Source organism: Bos grunniens, chromosome 2, assembly GCF_055505025.1.
Source record: "Bos grunniens cultivar Pamir isolate PY7600 chromosome 2, Bosgru_T2T1.0, whole genome shotgun sequence".
NCBI lineage: Eukaryota > Metazoa > Chordata > Mammalia > Artiodactyla > Bovidae > Bos > Bos grunniens.
Window position 1 is genome coordinate 102,304,486 of NC_141166.1, and position 25,751 is coordinate 102,330,236.

Below are 25,751 nucleotides of genomic sequence, written 5' to 3' on the forward strand. Positions count from 1 at the left end.
AGTCTTAGGCTAGCTTTAGATTGGTTCTTACCTCTTAAGAGGTCCATTTCCCACTTATATAGGCCATGCTTCTGCCAGACATTTGTTGTGAATACATGTAAACTTTCAGTAAGTGAAAGAAAGATAAGATAAGGAAGAGGGAGATAATGTATCCTTGCCTACTACCATTCACATTTTGACAGCCTGCCCCTTTTTTAATTCTCCCACCCCACCTCCTGGCCAAGGTTGCTGGTAGGTGCTTCAGAGAATAGACCCCATGTATTTTATATATTTTTCTCCAGTTATAATGGTGGCCTGTACAGCTTAGACAATGGAATCATTTATATCTCCATACAGAGTGCAATCGAGTCTCTCTTTGGAGCATCCATGACTGGAATAGCCTATTCTCTTTTTGGTGGACAGCCTCTTACCATACTAGGCAGTACAGGACCAGTTTTGGTGTTTGAAAAGATTTTGTTTAAATTTTGCAAGTAAGTATTATATACTTTTTGCCCTTAGTCCCTGTCTATCCCTCTACTGTGTTTATGCTTCTCTCAACATCACATTTGGAAATCTGCTGGCAGAGGTGAAAGTTGCTGATTTGATTCAGTTTGCCATTTTTGTCTCTCCATGGAAATAAAGAAACAGTAAAATATTTATGTATTTTTTATGTAATATTTATAAAAAATTATATTCAGTTCTAAGCACTGAGAAACCTCTTTGAGTTTTATACCCTTAGGTGTTCCCTGTAGACAAAGTTTTGAGTTTAGATACTCAAGGGATGTGAAGCTTATTTATTTTCACTTCCTGAGTTAGACTTATTTCCATCTACTAAAAATGGTGACAAGCTGTTCAGTGACCTTCTTTCCCCTGTTCTTTCCCTCCTCCTAGAGAATATGGGCTATCATACCTGTCTTTAAGAGCTAGTATTGGACTTTGGACTGCAACCCTGTGTATCATACTTGTGGCCACTGATGCAAGCTCCCTTGTCTGCTATATCACCCGGTTTACTGAAGAAGCTTTTGCTTCTCTTATTTGCATCATTTTCATTTATGAGGCCCTAGAGAAGTTGTTTGAACTCAGCGAAGCATATCCAATCAACATGCATAATGATTTGGAACTGCTGACACAGTACTCGTAAGTACCATTTCCCCTGTTGGCTGTGGGGCTTTTCTTTATACAAATATTACTATTGTTATAAGAAACATGAGAAACTTAGTCAGCAGATCGACTTCCTTGAATTGATTCATGACCTAAATCTTGGTCTCTCAGTGCTGTACAGGATTTCATCTAATCAGCTACTCATCTGATACATGAGTTTTCTTTATAACATCAACTCCAATAATATCTTTTTGAAGTTCTATTTGTCAAGCATTCTCTGTTAAGCAGATAATGAACCATGATCAATTTTGCTATACAGAGATTGCTTTATTGCAAAATATTTTTGATTTTGGTCTTTCTTAGGACTTTTCCATTTAATACAATCTGAAGAACCATAGTAGTAAAAAGCTAAGATTCCAGATTTAAAGCAGTGAGGTAAAAGATACTCATTGGGTCTAAATTGCATTAGCTTGGTGTGTGAAAATATGATAAACTCTTAAATAAAATAGCACTGAATTGAAATGTAATTTTGCTCTTGGAACCTATGACTTTTATGATGAAAGTACCCTAATATGGTTGCTGAGGGTGATGTTACAGTTTAGGATTAAAGATGGAATTTCTCTAAGGCCATATTAACAGAGTATATGTGAACATTATATTATTCTTCTTTGATTTAATTTTAGGATTTTTGTTGTTATTATATATATATTTTTTAAACAGCAAATATTTAAAGCAATACATTCTTTACCAGGCAGTTATAATCTCTATATCAGCTACCAATACTTTTCTTATAAACTGCTCAGATATGCCCTCAAAATCTTCCTTTGAAGATTTTTCATCTTTGTTTATTATTAGAAGTTTATATTGTTAATATTAGGCCAAAATAGTGCAATGTTATAATCTTGTTAAGAATGATATAATGATACAAAGTTGAAAACAAGATGAATTAGTATTTTGATGTTTTCTTGGTCATTGCAGATATCTTTAACAGTGCATCTCTGTTTTAGGACCAAAAAAAAATCAGTGGAATATAAAATAACTTCCCCAATAAAAGTAAATGGTGAGGATGTTGTGAACAAGATTCAAAAGTAGATGAAGGAGGTGTCAGGGACATTCAGAAAGCAGGCAGATGGGGAGAGCAGTTTGATCACAATGAGAGATAACATTGATACATGCCTTTTCATTTTTGTTTAGTTGAAAAGAGAGCAGTGTCACCTAATTTGGGTATCTTTGCTGGATATAAAATTACCTCTGTTTGGGATTTCAAACCTACTACATGCCCTAAGCTGGGTAAATCATGAATAGTCTGTTCTCAATGAGTTTCCAGTTTAGTAGGAAATATAGACCAACAGACAACCAAATAAGTACTGTGTTAAAGGATTGGTTCAGAATGCTATGGTACCATGTCAGAACACCTAACCCAGATCTCAGATTCAAAGACTTCCTGGAGGAAGTGACAGAAAACTAGAAAATTAGTAGTAATTAAAAAGGTACTGAAGAGTAGAGCTGGAGAGTAGTTTAGGTGGAGGGAAGGACACAAGCTTGGATATAGAAATTTATTAATGCTTTGAAATATTTTTCCAAAGTTATATAGATAGTGGTAAAACAAGAAATTAGACTCAGGCTTTATGATCCTGATGTAGTTTTCAATAAATTAGTGAAGCTCTCCAAAATAAACAATATGGAACAAATAAACAGATAAAATCAGAGCTATTCTGTTTGAAGTAGGGGGAAGGCACCAGTTGTCCACACTTTGATTCATTCCCTGGGTTCTCAGTGGCAGATTCTAAAGTATTTTAGATCAAGGAACACAATTTAAAATCCCCTGGTCTAGAAAGGAAAAAAAAACAGACAAGCAAGGACTGAACTCTGAATAATGGTCACAGCTTGAGGGAAGAAGAATGAAAAAATGCAACCAATAGATAAAAAACAAGAAAGAGTCATCAGAAAGGCAGAAAACCATGAGTAATTTCAGACTATAGAAGGCAAGGGTCAAGACTGTATCAAGAAATTTTTAGAGAAGACAGTGCTATAGAGATCAAACAGAATAAGGAAAAGAGATCATTGTTAGTTTTAAGGAAAGCTATTCGGTGAGGAGGGGAGCAGGACTACAAGCCTGTTGGCAAAAAATTCAGAAGGGAGGAGGTGGTAAAGAAATGGAAAAAGCATTGCATAGGCCATTTTGGTGTCAAAAAATGAAAAAAGTGCCTCTGGAGAAGGCAATGAGATCATGAGAATGGTAACTTGTGATAGAAAAAGAGCTACATGTGTTTGAAAATGAGAATAGAGAGATGAAGGAGAGAGATTAAAGATCATGCAGAGAGCGCAGATAAACATGGATTGTAGCCTCCCAGAAGTCAAAATGTGATGAGATCAAGTTGAATTGTGGGTTAAGACAAATGATCAAAGGATATTTTGAACATAAAAATAGCTGTATTTGTCCATGATCCCTTCCTATCATGGCAATCAAGAGAAGAGTGGCACAGGTCCTCTCCTTTCCATCTCCATGTTTTAAAGAAAGATTCCCACAAGTTTAAGTTACAGTTATGGTTTGTCACAGTGTGCTTGTCTGAAAGCTAACAGTTTGAAGACTGAGCAGGAATGGTGTGCTAATCACTGTGTTCCGTTGCCCAATTGTCCTCCCCAACCCAAGTTAGGAGGTAGAAGCGATGGAAAGACTGGTTCATCCTGATAGTGAGGTTTTAGTGGTGCTTGACCCTGAAACGGGTAAAAGAAAAACACGTAGAATAAAAGTCTCCCTGAGAAATGTGGTGCTGACCACATACCCTTACTGCATTGTCTTCAGCTTTCATACCGTGATTCCCTAATTTCTAGAACCACTCACACTGTATACGTGAATTTGCTTAGGTACTGCCATTCCTTACTCTTTGGAGTAGTAAAACAAATCTTTTTTTCTATGCATATAATGCTTGTATTTATCATTGCACTTTCAGTCATGTGCATTAAATGAAAGTTATTGCTGACTATAGTGGCTACTCTAATGTATTATATAACCTCACACTTCTGCACAAAACATTTACTATTTCACGAACTCCCGCATGACACTTTGGTGACTGTCTTGTTCTTGTTGCTGGGAACTTTTCACACTAATCAATCTGTAAGCATCATTATCTTTCCTTTTCTCCTTTGCTTTTCACTTCTCTTCTTTTCACAGCTATTTGTAAGGCCTCCTCAGACAGCCATTTTGCTTTTTTGCATTTCTTTTTCTTGGGGATGGTCTTGATCCCTGTCTCCTGTACAATGTCACAAACCTCCGTCCATAGTTCATCAGGCACTCTATCTATCAGATCTAGTCCCTTAAAGCTATTTCTCACTTCTACTATATAATCATAAGGGATTTGATTTAGGTCATACCTGAATGGTCTAGTGGTTTTCCCTACTTTCTTCAATTTAAGTCTGAATTTGACAATAAGGAGTTCATGATCTACTGTCAACTCCTGGTCTTGTTTTTGCTGACTGTATAGAGCTTCTCCACCTTTGGCTGCAAAGAATATAATCAATCTGATTTCGGTGTTGATCATTTGGTGATGTCCATATGTAGAGTCTTCTCTTGTGTAGCAAGAATAGCAAGGAGAGATAAGAAAGCCTTCCTCAGTGATCAGTACAAAGAAATAGAGAAAAACAATAGAATGGGAAAGACTAGAGATCTCTTCAAGAAAATTAGAGATGCCAAGGGAACATTTCATGTGAAGATGGACATAATAAAGGACAGAAATGGTATGGACCTAACAGAAGCAGAAGATATTAAGAAGAGGTGGCAAGAATACACAGAAGAACTATACAAAAAAGATCTTCACAACCCAGATGAACACCATGGTGTGAAAACTCACCTAGAGCCAGACATCCTGGAATGTGAAATCAAGTGGGCCTTAGGAAGCATCACTATGAACAAAGCTAGTGGAGGTGATGGAATTCCAGTTGAGCTATTTCAAATCTTAAAAGATGATGCTGTGAAAGTGCTGCACTCAATATTTCTGCAAATTTCGAAAACTTAGCAGTGGCCACAGCACTGGAAAAGGTCAGTTTTCGTTCCAGTCCCCAGAAAAGCAATGCCAAAGAACGCTCAAACTACTGCACAATTGCACTCATCTTACACGCTAGCAAAGTAATGCTTGAAATTGTCCAAGCCAGTCTTCAACAATATGTGAACTGTGAACTTCCAGATGTTCAAGCTGGTTTTAGAAAAGGCAGAGGAACCAGAGATCAAATTGCCAACATCTGTTGGATCATTGAAAAAATAAGAGAGTTCCAGAAAAACATCTATTTCTGCGTTACTGACTATGCTAAAGCCTTTGACTGTGTGAATCACCACAAACTGTGGGAAATTCTGAAAGAGATGGAAATACCAGACCACCTGATCTGCCTCTTGAGAAACCTGTTTGCAGGTCAGGAAGCAACAGTTAGAACTGGACATGAAACAACAGACTGGTTCCAAATAGGAAAAGGAGTATGTTAAGGCTGTATATTGTTACCCTGCTTATTTAACTTATTTGCAGAGAACATCATGAGAAATGCTAGGCTAGATGAAGCACAAGCTAGAATCAAGATTGCCAGGAGAAGTATCAATAACCTCAGATATGCAGATGACACCACCGTTATGGCAGAAAGTGAAGAAGAACTAAAGAGCCTTGACGAAAGTGAAAGAGGAGAGTGAAAAAGTAAGCTTAAAACTCAACATTGAGAAAACTAAGATCATGGCATCTGGTCCCATCACTTCATGGCAAATAGAAGGGGAAACAGTGGAAACAGTGGCAGACATTATTTTGGGGGGCTCCAAAATCACTGCAGATGGTGACTGCGGCTATGAAATTAAAAGACACTTGCTCCTTGGAAGAAAAGTTATGACCAACCTAAACAGCATATTAAAAAGCAGAGACATTACTTTGCCAACAAAGGTCCATGTAGTCAAAGCTATGATTTTTCTAGTAGTCATGTATGGATGTGAGAGTTGGACCATACAGAAAGCTGAGCATCGAAGAATTGATGCTTTTGAACTGTGGTATTGGACAAGACTCTTGAGAGTCCCTTGGACTGCAAGGAGATCCAACCACTCCATCCTAAAGGAAATCAGTCCTGATTATTCATTGGAAGGACTGATGCTGAAGCTGAAACTCCAATCCTGTGGCCGCCTGAGGCGAAAAACTGACTCATTTGAAAAGACTCTGATGCTGGGAAAGATTGAAGGCAGGAGGAGAAGAGGACCACAGTTATGAGGTGGTTGGATGGCATCACTGACTCAATAGACATGAGTTTGAGCAAGCTCCGGGAGTCGGTGATGGACAGGGAGGCCTGGCGTGCTGCACTCCATGGGGTCACAAAGAGTTGGGCACGACTGAGTGATTGAAGTGTGTAGGCATTGCTATACTCATGCTCACCTAAGGTTTTGTACTGATATTACTGGCCTCATGCTTTCACAGTTTTTATGAGAAAAATTATTAGAAAGTGTCATAGCTAGGATGCAGAATATCTGAGATTGCACTCTTTGTAAGCTTGATATGCTTGTGCTGCCACATATTTTAAGTGTGAGATATTGAAAAAGAGGTTTTATATTTAGCAACCTACATTTCAGATATTGTTTATACTTGGGCTTCCTATATTCAGATATCTTTAAATTCATAGTTATACCAACCAAATAACAAAATGTCTTTAATTTTTTAAAAAGAGTTTCTTAGCTTCTCTGTCATCCTAACCTTATAATGTGGTAATATATAACCCTATCTTTGAAGCAATAAGCTTTCCTCTTTTGCTAAGAACAAGTGTCAAGATAATTTAGTTTCAAGAATATACCAATTACCCCAGATGATCAAGGTGAATATTTTGTTATCAATAAGTAATCATTTTGTGGAAATAACTTTCTCTAGGTTGTTGTGATTTTAACAAATGGCAAAATAGAATAAATCATTCTGCTTATGTAAGATGAAATATTTCTTCAATATAGTAGTAAGCTAAAGCTCTCACGATAGCTAGCTAAAGAAAGACTAGAGACGTATTCATCTTTGCAGTTGGTTGGGTCAACACAAAGAAGAGGATCTATTATTCTAGTATCCAATATATTAGCAGACTAATATTTTATGTGTTTGTGTGATGCATGTGTAACTCCAATAGATTAACCTCCCTAATTTAGGTCCACGACTAGTTAGCACATCTTTGTACCCACTGTGTTTAGCACATATAGCACTTAGCACATATAGAATGAACATGTTTGTTTACATTTTTAAATTTTTTGAAAATGTATCTTATAACCAATTAACACATTTAGCATAGAATTTAGAGTTTTTTTCCCCCTTAAAAAAGCTGATATTAAGAAACTGAATTATATGACATTTCAGAATCAAATAAATATGATAGCAGGTACTCAGTAAATGAATCAGTCAGTTCAGTTCAGTCACTCAGTCATGTCTGATTGTTTGTGACCCCACGAACCGCAGCACGCCAGGCCTCCCTGTCCAGCACCAATTCCCGGAGTTTACCCAAACTCATGTCCATTGAGTCGGTGATGCCATCCAGCCATCTCATCCTCTGTGGTCCCCTTCTCCTCCTGCCTTCAATCTTTCCCAGCATCAGGGTCTCCTTTATGATGGACTGGTTGGATTTCCTTGCAGTCCAAGGGACTCTCAAGAGTCTTCTCCAACACCACAGTTCAAAAGCATCAGTTCTTCTGTGCTCAGCTTTCTGAGTAGTATAGTCCAACTCTCACATCCATACAGGACTCCTGGAAAAACCATAGCCTTGACTAGACGGACCTTTGTTGACAAAGTAATGTCTCTGCTTTTTAATATGCTGTCTAGGTTGGTCATAACTTTCTTTCCAAGGAGTAAGCATCTTTTAATTTATATTCAACAGCTAAACTTCTGATAGCCCATCTAATTCTTGATTCTTAATCTAAACACTTGCTGTCCTTGGTTTCCTGTCTTGCTTTTGAACAAAATTCTTATCTTGATGATAAGTATACATTTAATATTTACTTGTGTTATCCTCACTGTTCCCAATGGATTATGAGTCTTTTGTGTATGAGACTGTCCTTTTAACTTTTTGCCTCCAGAAAGCCAGGGAGGTTGGTAGAAATCAGTAAGACTTTCTCAAATGTTTTTCAACAATGTTACTTCTCAGATTCACCTTTAGCTATTATTTTTCTTCTCTGTAACTACAGATATACAGAGCTTCAATAGAATTATTTTTATACTTTCTTATCAAGTAGCTATGAAAGGGCAGAAATTTAAATGAGCATCCCATATTAGAGTGAGAGCACTAAGCAGTAATTGATGGTTTCTTCTTTAAGATGCATTGAATGGCCAAAAGCCATGTGACTACATATCAAATACAGAGTATTTCACTTTGTGGAGATGTGATGACCGTTATGAGAGAGTTCACAGGCCTTTAAGTTCTGACCCCATTTCTCTTCCTGAATTGACCTACATTTAAGGATATAATCTGAAATATTTAAAGTGGAATGTTACAGTGTTTTTAAAAAATTTTTTTACTGGTGTATAGTTAAGTTACAGGGTTGTGTTAGTTTCAAGTGTACAGCAAAGTGAATCTGTTATACATATACATATATCCACGTTTTTAAATTCTTTTCCCATATAGGCCATTACAGAATATTGAGTAGAGTTCCCTGTGCTATACAGTAGGTTCTTATTGATGATATATTTATATATAGTACTGTGTGTATGTGTGTGTCAATCCTAATGTTCCAATTTATCCCCCTCCCCCCCCACTTACCCTCTGGGAACCATAAGTTTGTTTTCTACATCTGTAACTCTATTCCTGTTTTGTAAATAAGTTCATTTATAGCCTTTTTAAAGAGATTCCATGTATAAGTGATATCAAATGATATTTGTCTTTCTCTGTGTGACTGACTTCACTCAGTATGACAATAACTGGGTCCATCCATGTTGCTGCAAATGGCATTATTTCCCTCCTTTCTATGCCTGAGTAATATTCCATTGTATATATGTACCACATCTTTATCCATTCCTTTGTTGATGGACTTTTCGGTATATATCCATATCCTGGATATATATAATGATGTATTTAATTTACGTTAAAACTCAGCCCAGACCCTGAGGTAGCATGTGTATGTATGTGTCAGATTAAGTTACAACCATGTACAGGTAATATTTTGATCAGGAGTTTAAACTCCAGAAGTGGTTAGCTAATATTAAAACTGAAAGTCTAAACTCCAGGAAAGGTTACTATAAACCCACCTGGTATCCACATCTCAATCAATACTAAGACTTTGCTGAATGACAGAAATGGATGTTCACTGGTGAAAGTACTAGCTTGTTAATCAGTGTACTGAACTATACTAAAGGTATACTATACTGAACTAAACATTAAAGGTAATCACTTTGAATTAAACAAAAATGAAAACACAGCTATAAAAAGTTGTGGGATGTCATAAAAGCAGTGCTTACAAGGAAATTTTGGCCCATGAACAGAGGAACCTGTTAGGCTACAGTCCATGGGGTTGCAAAGAGTTGGACATGACTGAACGACTTCACTTTCGGTTTCACTTTCACATGGAAATTTATAGTAATAAATTCATGTTTTTTAGAAAAGAATATCTAAAATCAATGATCTGAGCTTCAACATTAGGAAACTAGAAAAAGAAGGAAAATTAATGATAGAGTAAGCAAAAGAAAAGAAATGATAAAAAAATTAAAGAAATTAATGAACTCAAAAACAGGGAATCAATAGAGAAAATTAATGATCTAAAATTTGTTTTGGGGAAGATCAATAAAATTGATAACCTCTAGCCACACTAATTAAGAGAAAAAAAGAAAGGATACAAATTGCTAATATCAGAAATGAAAGAGGGAACATCACTAAAGGTCCCGTGGATAATAAAATAGTACCATGAACAAATTTGCTACCATAGATGAAATGGACCGATCCTTGAAAGACACAATATGCTAAAATTCACACAAGAATAAATAGATAATACATAAAATCTGAATAGGCCTATATCTACTAAAAAAATTGGATCAATAATTAATAAGCTTACAAAAAAGAGAGCACAGATCCAGATGAGTTCATTGTTGAGTTATACCAAACATTTAAGGATGAAATTATACTAATTCTCTATAATCACTTTCAGAGTATAGAGGCAAAGAAAATACTCCCTGACTTGTTCTATAAGGCTAGTCTTAGACTAATACCAAAACCAGACAAATACATTATTTTTTAAAAAAGAAATTATAGGCCAATTTCTCTCATGAGCATAGATACAAAAAATTCTTAACAAAATTTTAGCAAATCAAATCCAATGATGTATTTAAAAATTATACATGACAACCAAGTGGAATTTATCTCAGATGTGCAATCCTGGTTCAACATCTAAAATCAAGTAATGTAAGGCATCCCATCAACAGACTATGGATGAAAAAAATCACATGATCATACCAATAAATACAGTAAAAGCATTTGACAGAATCCAACACCCATTCGTGATAAAATTCTCAGTAAACTGGGAATAGAGGTGAACTTCCTCAAAATGTTAAAGAATATCTATGGAAAACACAGCTAATGTCATATTTAATGGTAAGAAACTAGAAGTTTTCCCATTAAGATCAGAAATGAGTCAAGGATATTGAGTTGTATGAGCTGTTTATATAGTTTGGATTATTAACCCTTTGTGAGTCATATAATTTGCAAATATCTTTCCCAGTCAGTAGGTTGCCTTTTGTTTTGTAGGTCAATTTGGTTTTATAGCCCATGAACTTTTTTCTATGATGTATTAAAATAAAAATAGTAAAAGTTCATTTTTATTATAATTTTTAAAGACAATAACTGTGATATATTCCTATATATTCCCCCTACTTAGCATAACACTGTACAAAATAATTTTAAACTGTTAAATCATTGAATCAACAAACAAGACACATGCTATTTGCCAGACACTTGGGTGTAAAAGTAGCAACATAGGTGAGTCTCTGCAGCAGTGTAGCATATTATCTACCGAAAGACATAAACATTAAATATCACACAAATAATTACTAATTATACTTGACATAAGTGCTATCACGTAAAGGTACAAAATGCCATGAGAGTGAGAAATACTTCCAAAGTTATTTGTGTTTGGGGGCCAAGGAGAAACTAGCTATATGAATGGAGATAAAATTCAGATGAGAAAAAGTTTAAGAAGAATTTCATGGAAAAAGTATGTTTTTAGTTTTAGCTAGTAGTGATGGTGTTTTGCAGAGTTATTTTACATATTTTGAAAAGCTGTTTCCTGCATAATATGATATAGCTATAAGTTTAAATAATTTATTAGAGACAGAGAAGTGTTAAGTACTTACAGAATCTCTTCTAAGAATAAAATCTGAAACATGGAAATAGATGTACTCAAAAGAGACTATTATTTACATAGTTATCTTAATGGAAAACAGATTAAAGGTTTAGTAATAGAAGAATGAGTGAACTATATCACAACCATTAAAAATTGTGGTTATGAAGAGTAATGAGCAAATATTAATACAAAGTACTTACATTATAGTTCTATATCAAAGAGATTAGAAACATATGCTCATAAATATGTTGAAAATATAAATAAGAAGGATTACTTAAGAAATATACCAAAAAATCAGTTACTGGTGGGTTCTGAGAGATTTCTTTTTCATTTTTTATTTTATAAATATTCTATAATATGGCTTTAGTTTTTTTGAAATTTATAATACTTTTTGAAAAAGAAAAATGAATAGGCATACAAACAGGTTTGACTTCTACAGATACATCATAATTCTCTGATTTTTGTATTAATACCTAACTTATACAGCACTCTTAAGGCGATTTAATAAATAAAGAGACTTTAAAAAAAAGAAAGAACCACAAACATTACTGTTCAGTGCACACAGGATGGTACTAATAATTTACAAAGGCAAAACAGAGCATCTGCAACTCAGGGACTAAAACTGGTAATAATGTTGAAGGGAGTTCTTAATTTTCTTCTAGAAAATTATGTTTTCTAGAAGGCATCCTTAGGCCCTTCTTGTGTAAGGAAGACTGATCACCTTCATTAGCCTTGTAATGAAAGCAGAGATTTCTGGATGAAGGCATTTAATTATAATGTTTATCTAATCATTCCATAGCCATTTATATATATATATAGTTATGGTGGTTTAGAGCACATACTTTTCTTTGGGTAGTAAAGGATAGTAGGGGTTGTGTTTCGTCAAGAATATGTTTTAAGCTAAACAGTCCAACACAATGATGGTATTTTATGCTGGCGTTTTTTAAAAAATGTAGGAAAAGTGCCAATACTGCCCATTCTTTTGCCTTTGGATTATTGAACTTTCTAATCTATGAGCTGGTGGTAGAGCAATTGTAATAACCGCAACCACAATGATGATATCTAACACCTAATTAGTATTTCCTTATGCCAGACCCTGTTCTAGATGCTTTTACCTATATTAACTCATTTTACCCTCATAATAACTCTATGAAGTAGATTGATATCACTATTCCAACTTTAAGAAAACTAAAACATAGAGAGATTAAGTAATTTGTCTAAGGTCATGCAGTTAAGTGCTTGGTTTTGAATGATATAGGAACTCTGGCTGAAGAATCCAAACTCTAGTGTCATAGACACCAGGCTCTCTTATGTACCTAAAGAATTTTTTTTTTTCATTAATATTTCCATCTTAAGCACAGAGGCACTAAATTTTATTTTAGTACTTAATAATATGTACTTAACAGAAGGTCTCATTCTAAACTCATATTCTGTCTCCTCACATTGCTTTCTCTAGTTCTTTTTTGTTTTCTTTTTTGTAGGTTTGGATAAAAAATTATTTGGACTAAGTTCATCAATATAGGTGAAAAAAAAGAAAGTGGGATTTTTTTTTTCTCTCATTTTATCTTATTTATTTAGAATATCTGCTTTTGACATTTTAAAAACATAAAATCTAAGCCAAAGCTCTCTTTAAGCCCTCAAGGGTTGGTACAGAGATCTTTATCAAATTTCCTATATAAATGTGAAGCCTCTGAGAAGTATCTGCAGAGATTTCAAATATTAGAGGTGTGGACTCAGGAAAGATCAATGATGATTTACTTGGTATCTGTGATGTATAAATCTTTTAGGTTAAAAAATATACCTTTTCTCCTTGGATTTGATTTCTGGAAGAGGAATGTTATTAAGCAGAGAAAGTCCTGCAAGGAGGCATAGGTGACATTCACTTATAGAGCTGACTCCCTCCCAAAAATATCTCCCCTATGAGCTTGACATTTGTATCCCAAATTTCTTAATACTTTTGTTACCAAGTCCACATTCACTCTGCTCGCTGCACAATAGGCCACTGAATCCGAGAGAGGAGGTGTTGAGGCAAGGAAGAGACTTTAATTGGGGAGCCAGTAGACAGAGAAAATGGCAGGCTAGCACCTCAAAATAACCATCTTATTGGGACCTGGATGCCAGGTTCTTTTATAGATTAGAGGAAAAGAAGCGATGAGGAACTAAAGTCAAATAGCAGAATAGAGAGGGAGATGCAGTGGGGAAGTAAAGTAGAAGGGTCTTCAGTCTTACAAAATATCTCCAAAGGAATGGTGAGCCTTCAGCAAAGTGAAAGTAAAAGTCACTCAGTTGTGTCCGACTCTTTGCAACCCCATGGAATTCTCCAGGCCAGAGCACTGGAGTGGGTAGCCTTTCCCTTCTCCAGGGAATCTTCCCAACCCAGGATTGAACCCAGATTTCCTGCATTACAGGTGGATTCTTTACCAGTTGAGCCACAGGGAAAGCCCAGAAAAGGTGTGTTAATCTCTTCTATTCACAGGTGTGCAAGACAAACTATCTCTCCATGAACTGAACAAAGGCACTTTAGTTTACAGTCAAGCAGAGAGACAGGGTCCTCCAGGCACAGCCTTGAAGTATGATTATAATGATAAAAGCAAGTCAAAGAAACAGTTTTCAACAAGGAGTCAGAATTCACTTTCCCCCTGCAACACTTTCAGAAAGTCACTCTAGTAATGTAAATGCACTCCCAGGAATAGAGTAACACTTTAAGCCATTGTCCTCACTAACACAGTACCAGCACATTGAAAAACAAGAGACCATGGCCCAAAGAGAGTGGTGCACACAGCAAGCAAAGTGAATGAAGTGATACCAGCCTGGTGGCCAAATTTACATGAGGCTGTGAGGAAATAGGAATCTGGAAGTTGGACAAGGGAGGTGATAGTGGTGTAGCTGTCATGATATGAAGGCTGGGCTGCATGGTGTTTTGGGGGGAATAACTTAAAGGAGCTGCTGCTGTTCAGTCACTCAGTCATGTCCAACTCTTCTCGACTCTATGGCTACAGCCCACTAGGCTCCTCTGTCCATGGAATTCTCCAGGCAAGAATACAGGAGTTGGTTGCCATACCCTTCTCCAAGGGATCTTCCTGACCCACGGATCCAACCTGGGTTTCCTCCGTGCAGACGGATTCTTTACAGTCTGAGCTTCCAGGGAAGCCTATATATACATATACCTATGCAGATATTTAAAATAATTATTTTTATCTCTGTAGCAGTTTAAATACTTTCTGTGAGCCGAAGAATTGATGCTTTTGAACTGTGGTGTTGGAGAAGACTCTTGAGAGTCCTTTGGACTGCAAGGAGATCCAACCAGTCCATCCTAAAGGAGATCAGTCCTGGGTGTTCATTGGAAGGACTGATGTTGAAGCTGAAACTCCAATACTTCGGCCACCTCACGCGAAGAGTTGACTCATTGGAAAAGACCTTGATGCTGGGAAAGATTGAGGGCAGGAGGAGAAGGGGACGACAGAAGATGAGATGGTTGGATGGCATCACTGACTCAATGGACATGGGTTTGGGTGGACTCCAGGAGTTAGTGATGGACAGGGAGGCCTGGTGTGCTGCTGATGGGGTCACAAAGAGTTAGACATGACTGAGTGAGTGAACTGAACTGAATTGAACTGGTTCTAATAAGATGTCTTTAGGGAGCATACACCAGTTTCAAAACCAGGCACATGTTCATATGGCTCTGAGTTCGAGATCCCTGACCAAAGGATTGGACACCATCTGTCAGGAGGACCTTGATGTTTTTTAGCTGGCAGGTCGAGTGGCTTTCCAAGGTGCTTGCTGCTTCCTCACTCACACAAACTTAGTTAGCTGGGATTCCCCATTGGGAAGTGAAGGTAGGTAGAATTTTGTCCTTCCCCTCACTGCCTTCGGTATACTTTATTCTCAAAAACCATCCCCAGAGATTTAAAATCATCAAGAATATAAAAAATATCTCTTCTTCACAAGGTTGGAGGCCCCAGAACTGACCTTGAAAAGATTTATTTTTACCTTTATTAAAAAAATGAGAATTTAGGCAGAAAAATATAGTAGATACCTGTTGTTAACATTTTGGGGGGCAATATTTTTACATTAAGAGTGTAAGAATAAGATGGTTGATACATATTTGTTTTCTAATTATAATTTAGAACATAGTTATAAATACTATGGTTTATGGATTAAATATGTACCCTGTTATCTCCTAATCTACTCTGGAATAATAAAATATATATCATTAGGGACAATATTCATAGTTCTAGAATATTCCTAGCCATTTGGTTCCTTTACAGAATAAAATTAAACTAGAAATAAGACGATGTTAAGTAAAAAAGCTTCCTTTGCCCACCTCACCTTACATGGGCTCCATTTTGGGGGGTATATACCATAATGATTTAATGATATATATTATATTGTAAAATCATCATCACAGTAAATTTAATAATAACATCCATCACCACACATAGTGAATATTTTTTTTGTGAGAAATTTTAATATCTGTCCCCTTAGCAACTTTCAAATATGCAATACAGCATTGTTAACAATATCCCCATGCTGTATATTACATTCCCAGAATTCATCTTCTAACTAGAAGTTTGTACCTTTTGATCACCTTCACTATTTCACCTTTATTTGTGATGAATATATGACTAGTTATAGAGTCCTGGGTTGCCAAGGGTTTTCTTTCAACCCATTAATTACCTTATTCCATTGATTTCAAGTTTAGGTCAGTTCTATTTTTAGTTTTTTGAGGAATCTCTATATTGTTTTCATAGTGACTGTACCAGTTCACATCCTTGTCAACAGAGCATGAGGATTCCCTTTCTCTTCATTCTCGCTGATGCTTATTATTTGTTGTGATTTTGAGAAGAGTCATTCTGACAGATGTGAGGTAGTATCTCACTGTGGTTTTTATTTGCTTTCCTCTGATGATTGGTGATATTGAGCATCTTTTCATGTGCCTATTAGTCATCACTATATCTTCTTTGGAAAAATGTCTCTTCATACTCTTTGCCCATTTTTTAGTTGGGTTGTTTATTTGACATTGAGTTGTATGAGTTCTTTGTATATTTTGGATATTAACCCCTTATTGGATATATCATTTGTAAATGCCTATTTCCATTCAGTAAGCGGACTTTTCATTTGGGTGATAGCTCCTTTGCTGTGCACAATTGTTGTTTTTTGGGGTTTTTTTTGGTTTGATATGGTCCCATTTGTTTATTTGATAAGACCATTATCTAAGAGGCTGCCACCTATGTTTTCTTCTAGAATGTTTATTCTTTAAAGTTTTACATGTCTTTAATCCATTTTGAGTTTATTTTTTTACATAGTGTTAGAAAATAGTCCAGTTTGATTCTTTTGTATGTAGCTGTTTAGCCTTCTCAACACCAATACTGAAGAGGCTACCTGTTCTATTGTATATTCTTGCCTTTTTCATCATAGATTAATGCCCATATGAGTTCATTTTTGGGCTCTCCACTTTATTCTATTGAACTATGTTTCTGTTTTTGATACCATTTTGATTACTGTACCATTGTAGTATAGTTTGAAATCAGAAGGTGTGAACCTCCAATTTTGTTCTTTCTTAAAACTGTTTTAGCTGTTCAGGGTCTTTTTGTTTTCATACAAATTTTAGAATTATTTTTTCTAGTTCTGTGAAAAATGGCATTGGTATTTTGATAGAGATTGCATTAAATCTGTAGATTACCTTAGGTAGTTTAATCATTTTAACAATATTAATTCATCCAGTCCCTGAACATGGTATGTATTTTCATCTTTTTTTGTATTGAGTTTGGTTTCTTTATTCAGTGTCTTAATAGTTTTTTTCTGAATGCGGGTCTTTTACCTCCTTAGTTAGATTTATTCCCAGGTATTTTCTTTTTTCTGATGTAATTGTAAATGGGATTATTTTTTTAAATTTCTCTTTCTGATGGTTCTCATTGTTAGTATACAGAAATGTAAGAGATTTCTGTACATTAATTTTATATCCTGCAATTTGATCAATTCATTGATTAGTTCTAGTTTGTGTGTGTGTGTATGTGTGTGTGTGTGGTGTCTGTAGAGTTTTCTATGTATAATATCATGTCATCTGCAAACAGTGACAGTTTAATTACTACCTTTCCAGTTTGGATTCCTTTTATTTCATTTTCTGTCTGGTTGCTGTGGCTAAGACTTCTGATACTACCTTGAATGTAGGTGGCAAGAGTGGGCATTCTTGTCTTATTCCTGATCTTGGAAGAAATGCTTTCAATTTTTTTGCCATTAAGTATGACATTAGCTGTGGGCTTGTCACATGGTCTTTATTTTGCTGGGATGTGTTGCCTATGGGTTCCATCTTTAAAAGAGTACAGACCAAAAATCCTATGCCCTACTAGAGCCTTTCCATGGTACTAGACTGCTGGTGAGATTTAGTTTCTTATTTTTAAATGGGGACAAAAGTACCTGTCCTAGCAGTTGTAAGAATGATTTACAAATTTAATTCAATTATACCAAAGTACTTTATAACTCATGACATAAACTTATAAAATGATAGCTACTTTGTATTAAGCATCTGCTAAATTCTTAGGAATAGTACTGAAAGTTTTACTTGTGTTATGGTACTTCTTTTAAGGCTCAACATGATCCTGCACAATTGTTAAAATACACTTGATATATAATAGTTAATAAAAGCTCAAAGATGTGTGATTTTCAGAGGTCAAATAGACCTAAAGGACAGAGTCAAGATTTAGTTCAATATTACTTTTCTTTGTACTCAGAACTAAGGCAACAGGATTATTTAATATTTTATGGTAGGTAGCATTAAGAAGGTGACAAAAGTCACTGAATAATCTGCTCCTTCAGCAAAGCTAGCAAAGAAAACACCCAGATAAAGTTGTGCTTATATTTTAGAGCAGATCACCTGAAAACCCCTGGGCTTCACACGTTTTTAAAATAGTTTTTGTGTATTTGACTACACAGTAAGAAGGGAAAAGAATAGATGTTTTAGATGCAAAAGGAATATAGCATGCCATCCCTGCCAGATTCAAGCTTATAGTTTTCATTAGTTTTATTTTGCTCATTTTATCAAATCACAAGTGATGAAACAGGAGAAACATAAGGACTTCATTGCTTTTGGCTAACAGATGGGAAACAACAGAAAATTCTTTCCATAAATGCAGAAAAATAATTTTCTTCATAATAGCTAACATGCCTTCTTTAGGCATTAAGATACGTTTCTGTTTATAATCTTAAGACAGCTATATTTTTACTCTTTATAAAAATGAAGCCTCCCAGGAAAAATAGGGTATTTCAGTGTCCTAATCTTTATTTTTTTAAATTAATTTTTATTGGTGTATGGTTGATTTACAATGTTGTGTTAATTTCTGCTGTATAGCAAAGTGAATCAATTATACAAATGCATATATCCATTCTTTTCTGGATTCTTTTCCAATGTAGATCATTACAGAGTATTGAGTAGAGTTCCCAGGGCTACACCATAGTCCTTACTAAGTTATCTGTTTTATGTATAGCAGTGGGTATGTCAATCCTAACCTCCTAATTTATCCCTCTTCTCTTCCCCTTTGGTAACCATAAGTTTCTTTTCTACATCTGTGACTCTATTTCTGTTTTGTAAATAAGTTCATTAACATTTTTTTAAGATTCCACATATAAGTGAAATCATGATATTTGTCTTTCTCTGTGTGATTTACTTTACTCAGTATAACAATCTCTCGGTCTATCCATGTTGCTGCAGATGGCATCATTTCATTCTTTTTAAGGATTGAGTAATATTCCATTGAATGTATGTATCACATCTTGATCCGTTCCTCTGTTTATGGAATGCTTCCATGTCCGGGCCATATTTTCTCCAGATACATGCCCAGGAGTGGAATTACTGGATCATATTTAGTACTCTAATCTTTAAATTTGGTTAGAAATGGTTGGATTGCTTCACTGATTCAATGGACATGAATTTGAGCAAACTCCAGGAGATAGTGGAGGACAGAGGAGCAAGGTATGCTACAGTCCATGGAGTTGCAAAGAGGAGGACATGACTTAGTGACTGAACAACAACAATCTTTAAATTCCATCATTGAAAATGTAGGTGTGCAGCCCAGTTTCTAATCTCTTAGAACATTTTGCACAGTAGGTTTTAATCATTGGAGTGAATAATTGCCTAGGAAAGCAGTACAGCTTCATGCAATATGGCTTGGTAGTCAACATTCTCATTTTCCAATAAAAGGGAAATTTCATGAACAGAAACAGAAATTTCATTGTACTCCTTGAAATCTCAGCTGTGAAGAGAATTTTTCTGAGCAGCTTCTTGAGAAAGTATATCTTAATAGGTTTATCATGAATATGGGGTCTTCATTCCTTATAATATCACTGACAGACACAATCATGTTAGCCACCGTTTTTGTATAGTTATGGAGAGTATCATGATCTGTTTTACCATTAACCTGTCTGCCAAAAGACAGGAACTGTGTTCTCAACCAACAGACTTTGGTATCATATCTTCAGTAAACTTCTACCCTCAAAATCCAGATTCAACTGTCTTATCCAAGACCATGTCTATCTGATTAGCCCATGGTACCGAATACTCAACTGTAGTTCCTTGTTTGATGGCAAGTCCAACCTTTATCTCATTGCCCCAAATGTCTTCAATGAAAGCCCCTGGGTTCTTGTATATATGGATTGACTCCTATTATAGCCATTGGCTTTACCTACTCTTCCAGCCTAGAAACCATCCTGTGCATGTCAAAGAAAGGATCCTGTCCTCGCCGCTTTTGGAGACGCTACCATAGGGTGGCCAAAAGTACTGTGAACAAAATACCCATCTGTTGTATCCAGGTGCAGATAATCAGCCTCAGAGGCCAGCATTTAGAGATTTTCAGCCCCTGAATTGACCAGGTTGCTACTGAAGATGGATGGGTCAATCTCATAGCTAGGTATCATGATCCTGGTTCCCAGGAGCCAACTTACATGAGTCTTCCAGTAAGATGAAGGCTTTATCCTGATTTCTTCTTCTTTTAAAATGTACTAATTAATACTTTAATCTTTGAACAACGACCAGTAAATACTTTCATTTCTGAACAAGGACTAAATTTTCATTTGAAGTAATGATTAATTTTCCCCAGTGTAAAGGGCATGAGTTATAGCTTTAAAGAATTTATTTTACTAACAATTAGGTCCTAAATATATTTGCCTATTATTCAAATGAGTCAGAACTAATAGTTTGCTTGGCTTTTGTTGCTTTAGTGGGGTAAGTTAACAGAAGAGTTGACTAATTTAGTGATTTTTGTAAAATATGCACATAAATAACCTGAAATATCCATGGATGAGCTGTTTGTTAGTGTCTTGCTGTTGTTGTTCAATCGCTAAGTCATGTCCAATGCTTTGCGACCCCATGAACTACAACACGCCAAGCTTCCCTGTCCTCTGATTTAGTGATATAAATGGGATCAAATGGCTAGCTAATGTTTTTGTTCCCAACTTTCTTTCAAATAAAATTCTGTGTTATATATATATATGCATGTATATTTATGTTAGATGTATGTTTAATGCATACAGTTACTATAATGCTAGTTCTTTCTTACTGTATTCTCCTGTAAGACATTTGGCATATTTTCTTTATTTTGCACTTTAGTTTTCTTTTGTCATCAATAAATTTATCAAGTTTTCTGAATATAAAAGTATTTTCCCAGATTTTTCCCATAAAGTTCCTGTAGTATTAGGCCATTTTTTTTTTTTTTTTTGAGGCAAAGTAACAAAGATTCATTTGGAGGAATTTCCAATCATAGAAGTACATTACCACTTACTAGTGAACTGCCTTAAAGACAGATGTTGGCAAGTTCATATATGTATGAGCAGGACAGCAGCAAGACATTTGTATACCTGCAAGTCTTGCTTTTTCACCTAATCTAATCCTAGCACAACTATAAAATTGGAGCAAGAGATTTAAGACAAGACATTTGTAGACACCATGGATAATTTCTGGAAGCTACCATAAGTGTAATCTCTAAGCCTCCATTTAGAGGAGGATTCACGATCAGTGTGGAAAATTTTTTTTTCTTTTACTATTTTTTTTTTTTTAGGGCTTCCCTGATGGCTCAGCAGGTAAATAATCTGCCTGCAATGCAAGAGATATAAGAGACGTGGGTTTGATCCCTGGGTTGGGAAGATCCCCTGGAGAAGGAAATGGCAACCCACTCCAGTATTCTCGCCTGAAAAATCCCATGGACAGAGGAGCCTGGTGGGCTACATTCCAATGGGACAAAGAGTCAAACACAACTAAATACACATTTTTTAAAAAAAAAAATGTAGTCATATTACTTCACACTATGGACATGCTACTTGGAGCTCTATTGTTAATTTTTTTGTTCCCAGGCCAGTGTCTGGGTATCTTCATTAAGAGTGGAAAGGTTTTTCATATTAGAATTTGTCCTTGGCTCTCAACCTGGGACCCAGAAATCATGTCTTGGGTAACATGGGTTAGGCATCTGTAGTAGCTCACCTGATCTGAGTCCTAATCTTCACTTGGTGAATGCCAGATGAAGGACCTTTCCTACCACAGTTCCCTGCTATGTCCACTGACTCTTCTTGTAAGACCTCTCAGTGACCTGAGTACTTCCCTTTAATGTCATTTCTTGAGAGCTTGAGCTACAATTAATCTATGTATGCCTAGATCTGATCTTTTCAACGAATGATTTTAAGTACTGTAAATGAGGGCTGCATAACCAACATACATTACAAAAACCACAGTAACAATGGGATAAACAAATCTTTCACAAAATCCTTCAAAGGCTTCCTACAGTTCTCATTTTAGCATTCAGAGAACTTACTAGGACCTTCAATGCTCAGTTCATACAGTCTGGGCCTTGCTTATGCCACAGTCCCACCCCTCATCTCTTCCTGACTACCCTTCTGTTTCAGCTATGCTAACCTCCCTGTGCATGTCTGCTCCTGACTCAGCCTTTCTACCTGCTTTTTGCTGTCTCTAGTCCACCACCCCCGATCCCCCACCCCCACCACTGTGTCCACACCATTTCTTACTAAATTTTGTTAATCTTTTAGACCTCAACTTAAACCTTGTTTTCTTAAAGTTTTCTTTGAGTATCCAGACTCAAAGTGTGGCTCTCCTTTTATTTACTTTTTTAGCAACCTAGACCTCTTCATAGTACATTTCGCAAATGTCTTTATATAATTATAATTGACTGTGTTGTATTTCTCTTCTGCATTAAAAAAAAAAAAAACACTAGGATCATGTCTCTTATTTAATACTACACTTAGCATGGTGTCTTAGCATGGGCTTCCCTGTGGCTCAGCTGGTAAAGAATCCACCTGCAATGTGGGAGACCTGGGTTCAATCCCTGAATTGGGAAGATCCCCTGGAGAAGGGACCAGCTACCCACTCCAGTATTCTGGCCTGGAGAATTCCTTGGACTATGTAGCCCATAGGGCCGCAAAGAGTTGGACACAACTGAGCAACTTTCACTTAGCATGGTGTCTTGCATGATACTCATTACCTTTTTATTGAATTAATTAAGCATTGTGAAAAATTCCTCATGACTGCACTTTCTATGAATCCTTTTTTTCTGTTATCACACATATAGAACAAAACATACTGTAACCTCAGTTCCCCTGAAAGCATAGCCTAAGTCAGAGGCTTCCTTGAAGGTTAATTGATCTTAAGGAGCAGGGGTGAAGAACATTAAAAGTGTGATTGCTGTGGACTGAATTATGTCCCTTCAGAATTCATATTTTGAAGCCCTAACTCCCAGTGACTGTGTTTGGAGACAGTGTCTCAGAAAATAATCAAGATTAAATAAGGTAATAAGAGTGGGGCCCAAATCTGATCAGTTGTATGCTTGTAAGGAGGGGGGAAGTGCTCTTATCTTTCTCTGCCATGTAAGGACACAGGGAGAAAATGGTCTTCTGCAAGCCAGAAGAGTGTCTTCAGAACTCAACCATGCTGGCACCCTGGTCTTGGACTTGCAGCCTCTAGGTCTGTGAGAAAATATATTTATATTGTTTAAACCACTCAGTCTATGGCATTTTATTATGGCAGCCTGAGTAGGCTAATACAGTAATATTGGGAAAGAGATAAAGCTGGTAAGAAATTGTGTTACTGCATTGGTTAAAAGTATAGGTGAGTGATGCTTGATTTGAAGGCTTATGAAATTCAGCTCACAATTGTTTTCCCTGGGGATGAAAAGGGGAAGCATATATCTATCAGCCTTTGTAGCCCATTGGTTAAGGATGGCAGAAGTGTAAGAGTAGGAAGTAAGATATGTGATGCAACCTGAAGAAAGGCATCAAAGCATTGCACTTGAAAGTGAGCTGTTGAAATCCATAAAGAATTGGTCACTGCAGCACAGGCTGGAAGAAGAGGTGTAGCTGATAGGATTTGAAGTGGTATACAAATTATCTCATACACAGACCACCACAAAACTGTCCTGTATTCAATATCCGCAAGTAATTTATGTTTTTAGTATTTCTACAATGCTTATTCTACACAGAAAAATAAGTGAGGCAGCTTTTATAAACTAAAATTCATAAAAAGTTTGATTGCAAGTAAATGCTAACTCTGACATTATTGTAGAGATTCTTACATAAAATCTCAAAACATAATTTTTCAAGGTGTCAAAAGAAATGTTAATGAAAATTTAAGCATTGTTTATCTCAGAATCTTAACAAATGGATACGTTACTCACCAGAAAGCAAATTTAACATGTTTCTTTATCATATAATCAGTAAGCTTTGAATTACAGTGAAAATGGCATTGAGAAATAACCTGTTTTAAAAGCCAACAGGGACAGATACTGCTGAAGATAATAACTTTAAAATTAGTTGATGTTCAAAATAATTATAAGTTGAAAACAATCCAAATAACTTGAGAATATAATTCTGATCAATCTGAGTATAATGTAAGAGAAATACTAGAATGGTTTCCCCATGTTTGCAAAACTTTTGAATATTTTAAAGAGAGAAAGCCTTTGACTGTGTGGATCACAACAAACTGTGGAAAATTCTGAAAGAGATGGGAATACCAGACCACCTGACCTGCCTCTTCAGAAACCTATATGCAGGTCAGGAAGCAACAGTTAGAACTGGACATGGAACAACAGACTGGTTCCAAATAGGAAAAGGAGTACGTCAAGGCTGTATATTGTCACCCTGCTTATTTAACTTATATGCAGAGTACATCATGAGAAACGCTGGACTGGAAGAAGCACAAGCTGGAATCAAGATTTCTGGGAGAAATATCAATAATCTCAGATATGCAGATGACACCACCCTTATGGCAGAAAGTGAAGAGGAACTAGAAAGCCTCTTGATGAAAGTGAAAGTGGAGAGGGAAAAAGTTGGCTTAAAGCTCAACATTCAGAAAACTAAGATCATGGCATCTGGTCCCATCACTTCATGGAAATAGATGGGGAAGCAATGGAAACAGTGTCAGACTTTATTTTGGGGGGCTCAAAAATCACTGCAGATGGTGACTGCAGCCATGAAGTTAAAAGACGCTTACTCCTTGGAAGGAAAGTTATGACCAATCTAGATAGCATATTCAAAAGCAGAGACGTTACTTTGCCAACAAAGGTCCATCTAGTCAAGGCTATGGTTTTTCCAGTAGTCATGTATGGATGTGAGAGTTGGACTGTGAAGAAAGCTGAGCGCTGAAGAATTGATGCTTTTGAACTGTGGTGTTGGAAAAGACTCTTGAGAGTCCCTTGGACTTCAAGGAGATCCAATAAGTCCATCATAAAGGAGATCAGTCCGGGGTGTTCATTGGAAGGACTGATGCTGAAGCTGAAACTCCAGTATTTTGGCCACCTCATGCGAAGAGCTGACTCATTGGAAAAGATTCTGATGCTGGGAGGGATTGGGGGCAAGAGGAGAAGGGGACGACAGAGGATGAAATGGCTGGATGGCATCACCGACTCGATGGATGAGAGTTTGAGTGAACTCCAGGAGTTGGTGATGGACAGGGAGGCTTGGCGTACTGCAGTTCATGGGGTCGCAAAGAGTTGGACACAACTGAGCGAGTGAATTGAACTGAACTGAAAAAAGATAAAACTAAATACAAGAGGGACCTCAAGATAATTTTTACACATTGAAATAAGAAAGTAAATTTAGAGCTTCCACAAGGGGAAACATATTTTTTCAGATACATTTTATTGTTATCAAAATAATCCATATATACCCTGAAAAATACAAATAGTAAAGAAAGATTATAATCAAAGCACCAGCTCACTGAAAGACAACACTTTTAATCTAGATTTGTGTTTATTTTGGTGTTACCTAATTTCTCTAAATAATATGCTTATATTACTATTTCTTTGTTTACCAATATTAAATGTGACTCATTTACTTTTGCTGTTATGCGTATGGATTTAATTCCTTT

General features: G+C 36.2%; 1 protein-coding gene and 1 pseudogene across 4 annotated transcripts in view; one reads left to right on the forward strand and one right to left on the reverse strand.

Moving 5' to 3' along the window:
- The window catches only part of SLC4A10 (solute carrier family 4 member 10), a 343,004-nt gene that overhangs the window by 243,292 nt on the left and 73,961 nt on the right, over positions 1-25,751 (forward strand). For all 4 annotated transcript variants that reach the window (XM_086369819.1, XM_086369812.1, XM_086369792.1 and 1 more), the window contains 2 exons: positions 337-470; positions 871-1,116. In XM_086369819.1, the coding sequence (XP_086225945.1) occupies positions 337-470; positions 871-1,116 (380 nt within the window). The remainder of the gene's footprint in view (positions 1-336; positions 471-870; positions 1,117-25,751) is intronic.
- LOC147378429 (ribulose-phosphate 3-epimerase pseudogene) lies at positions 19,618-20,302 on the reverse strand (annotated as a pseudogene).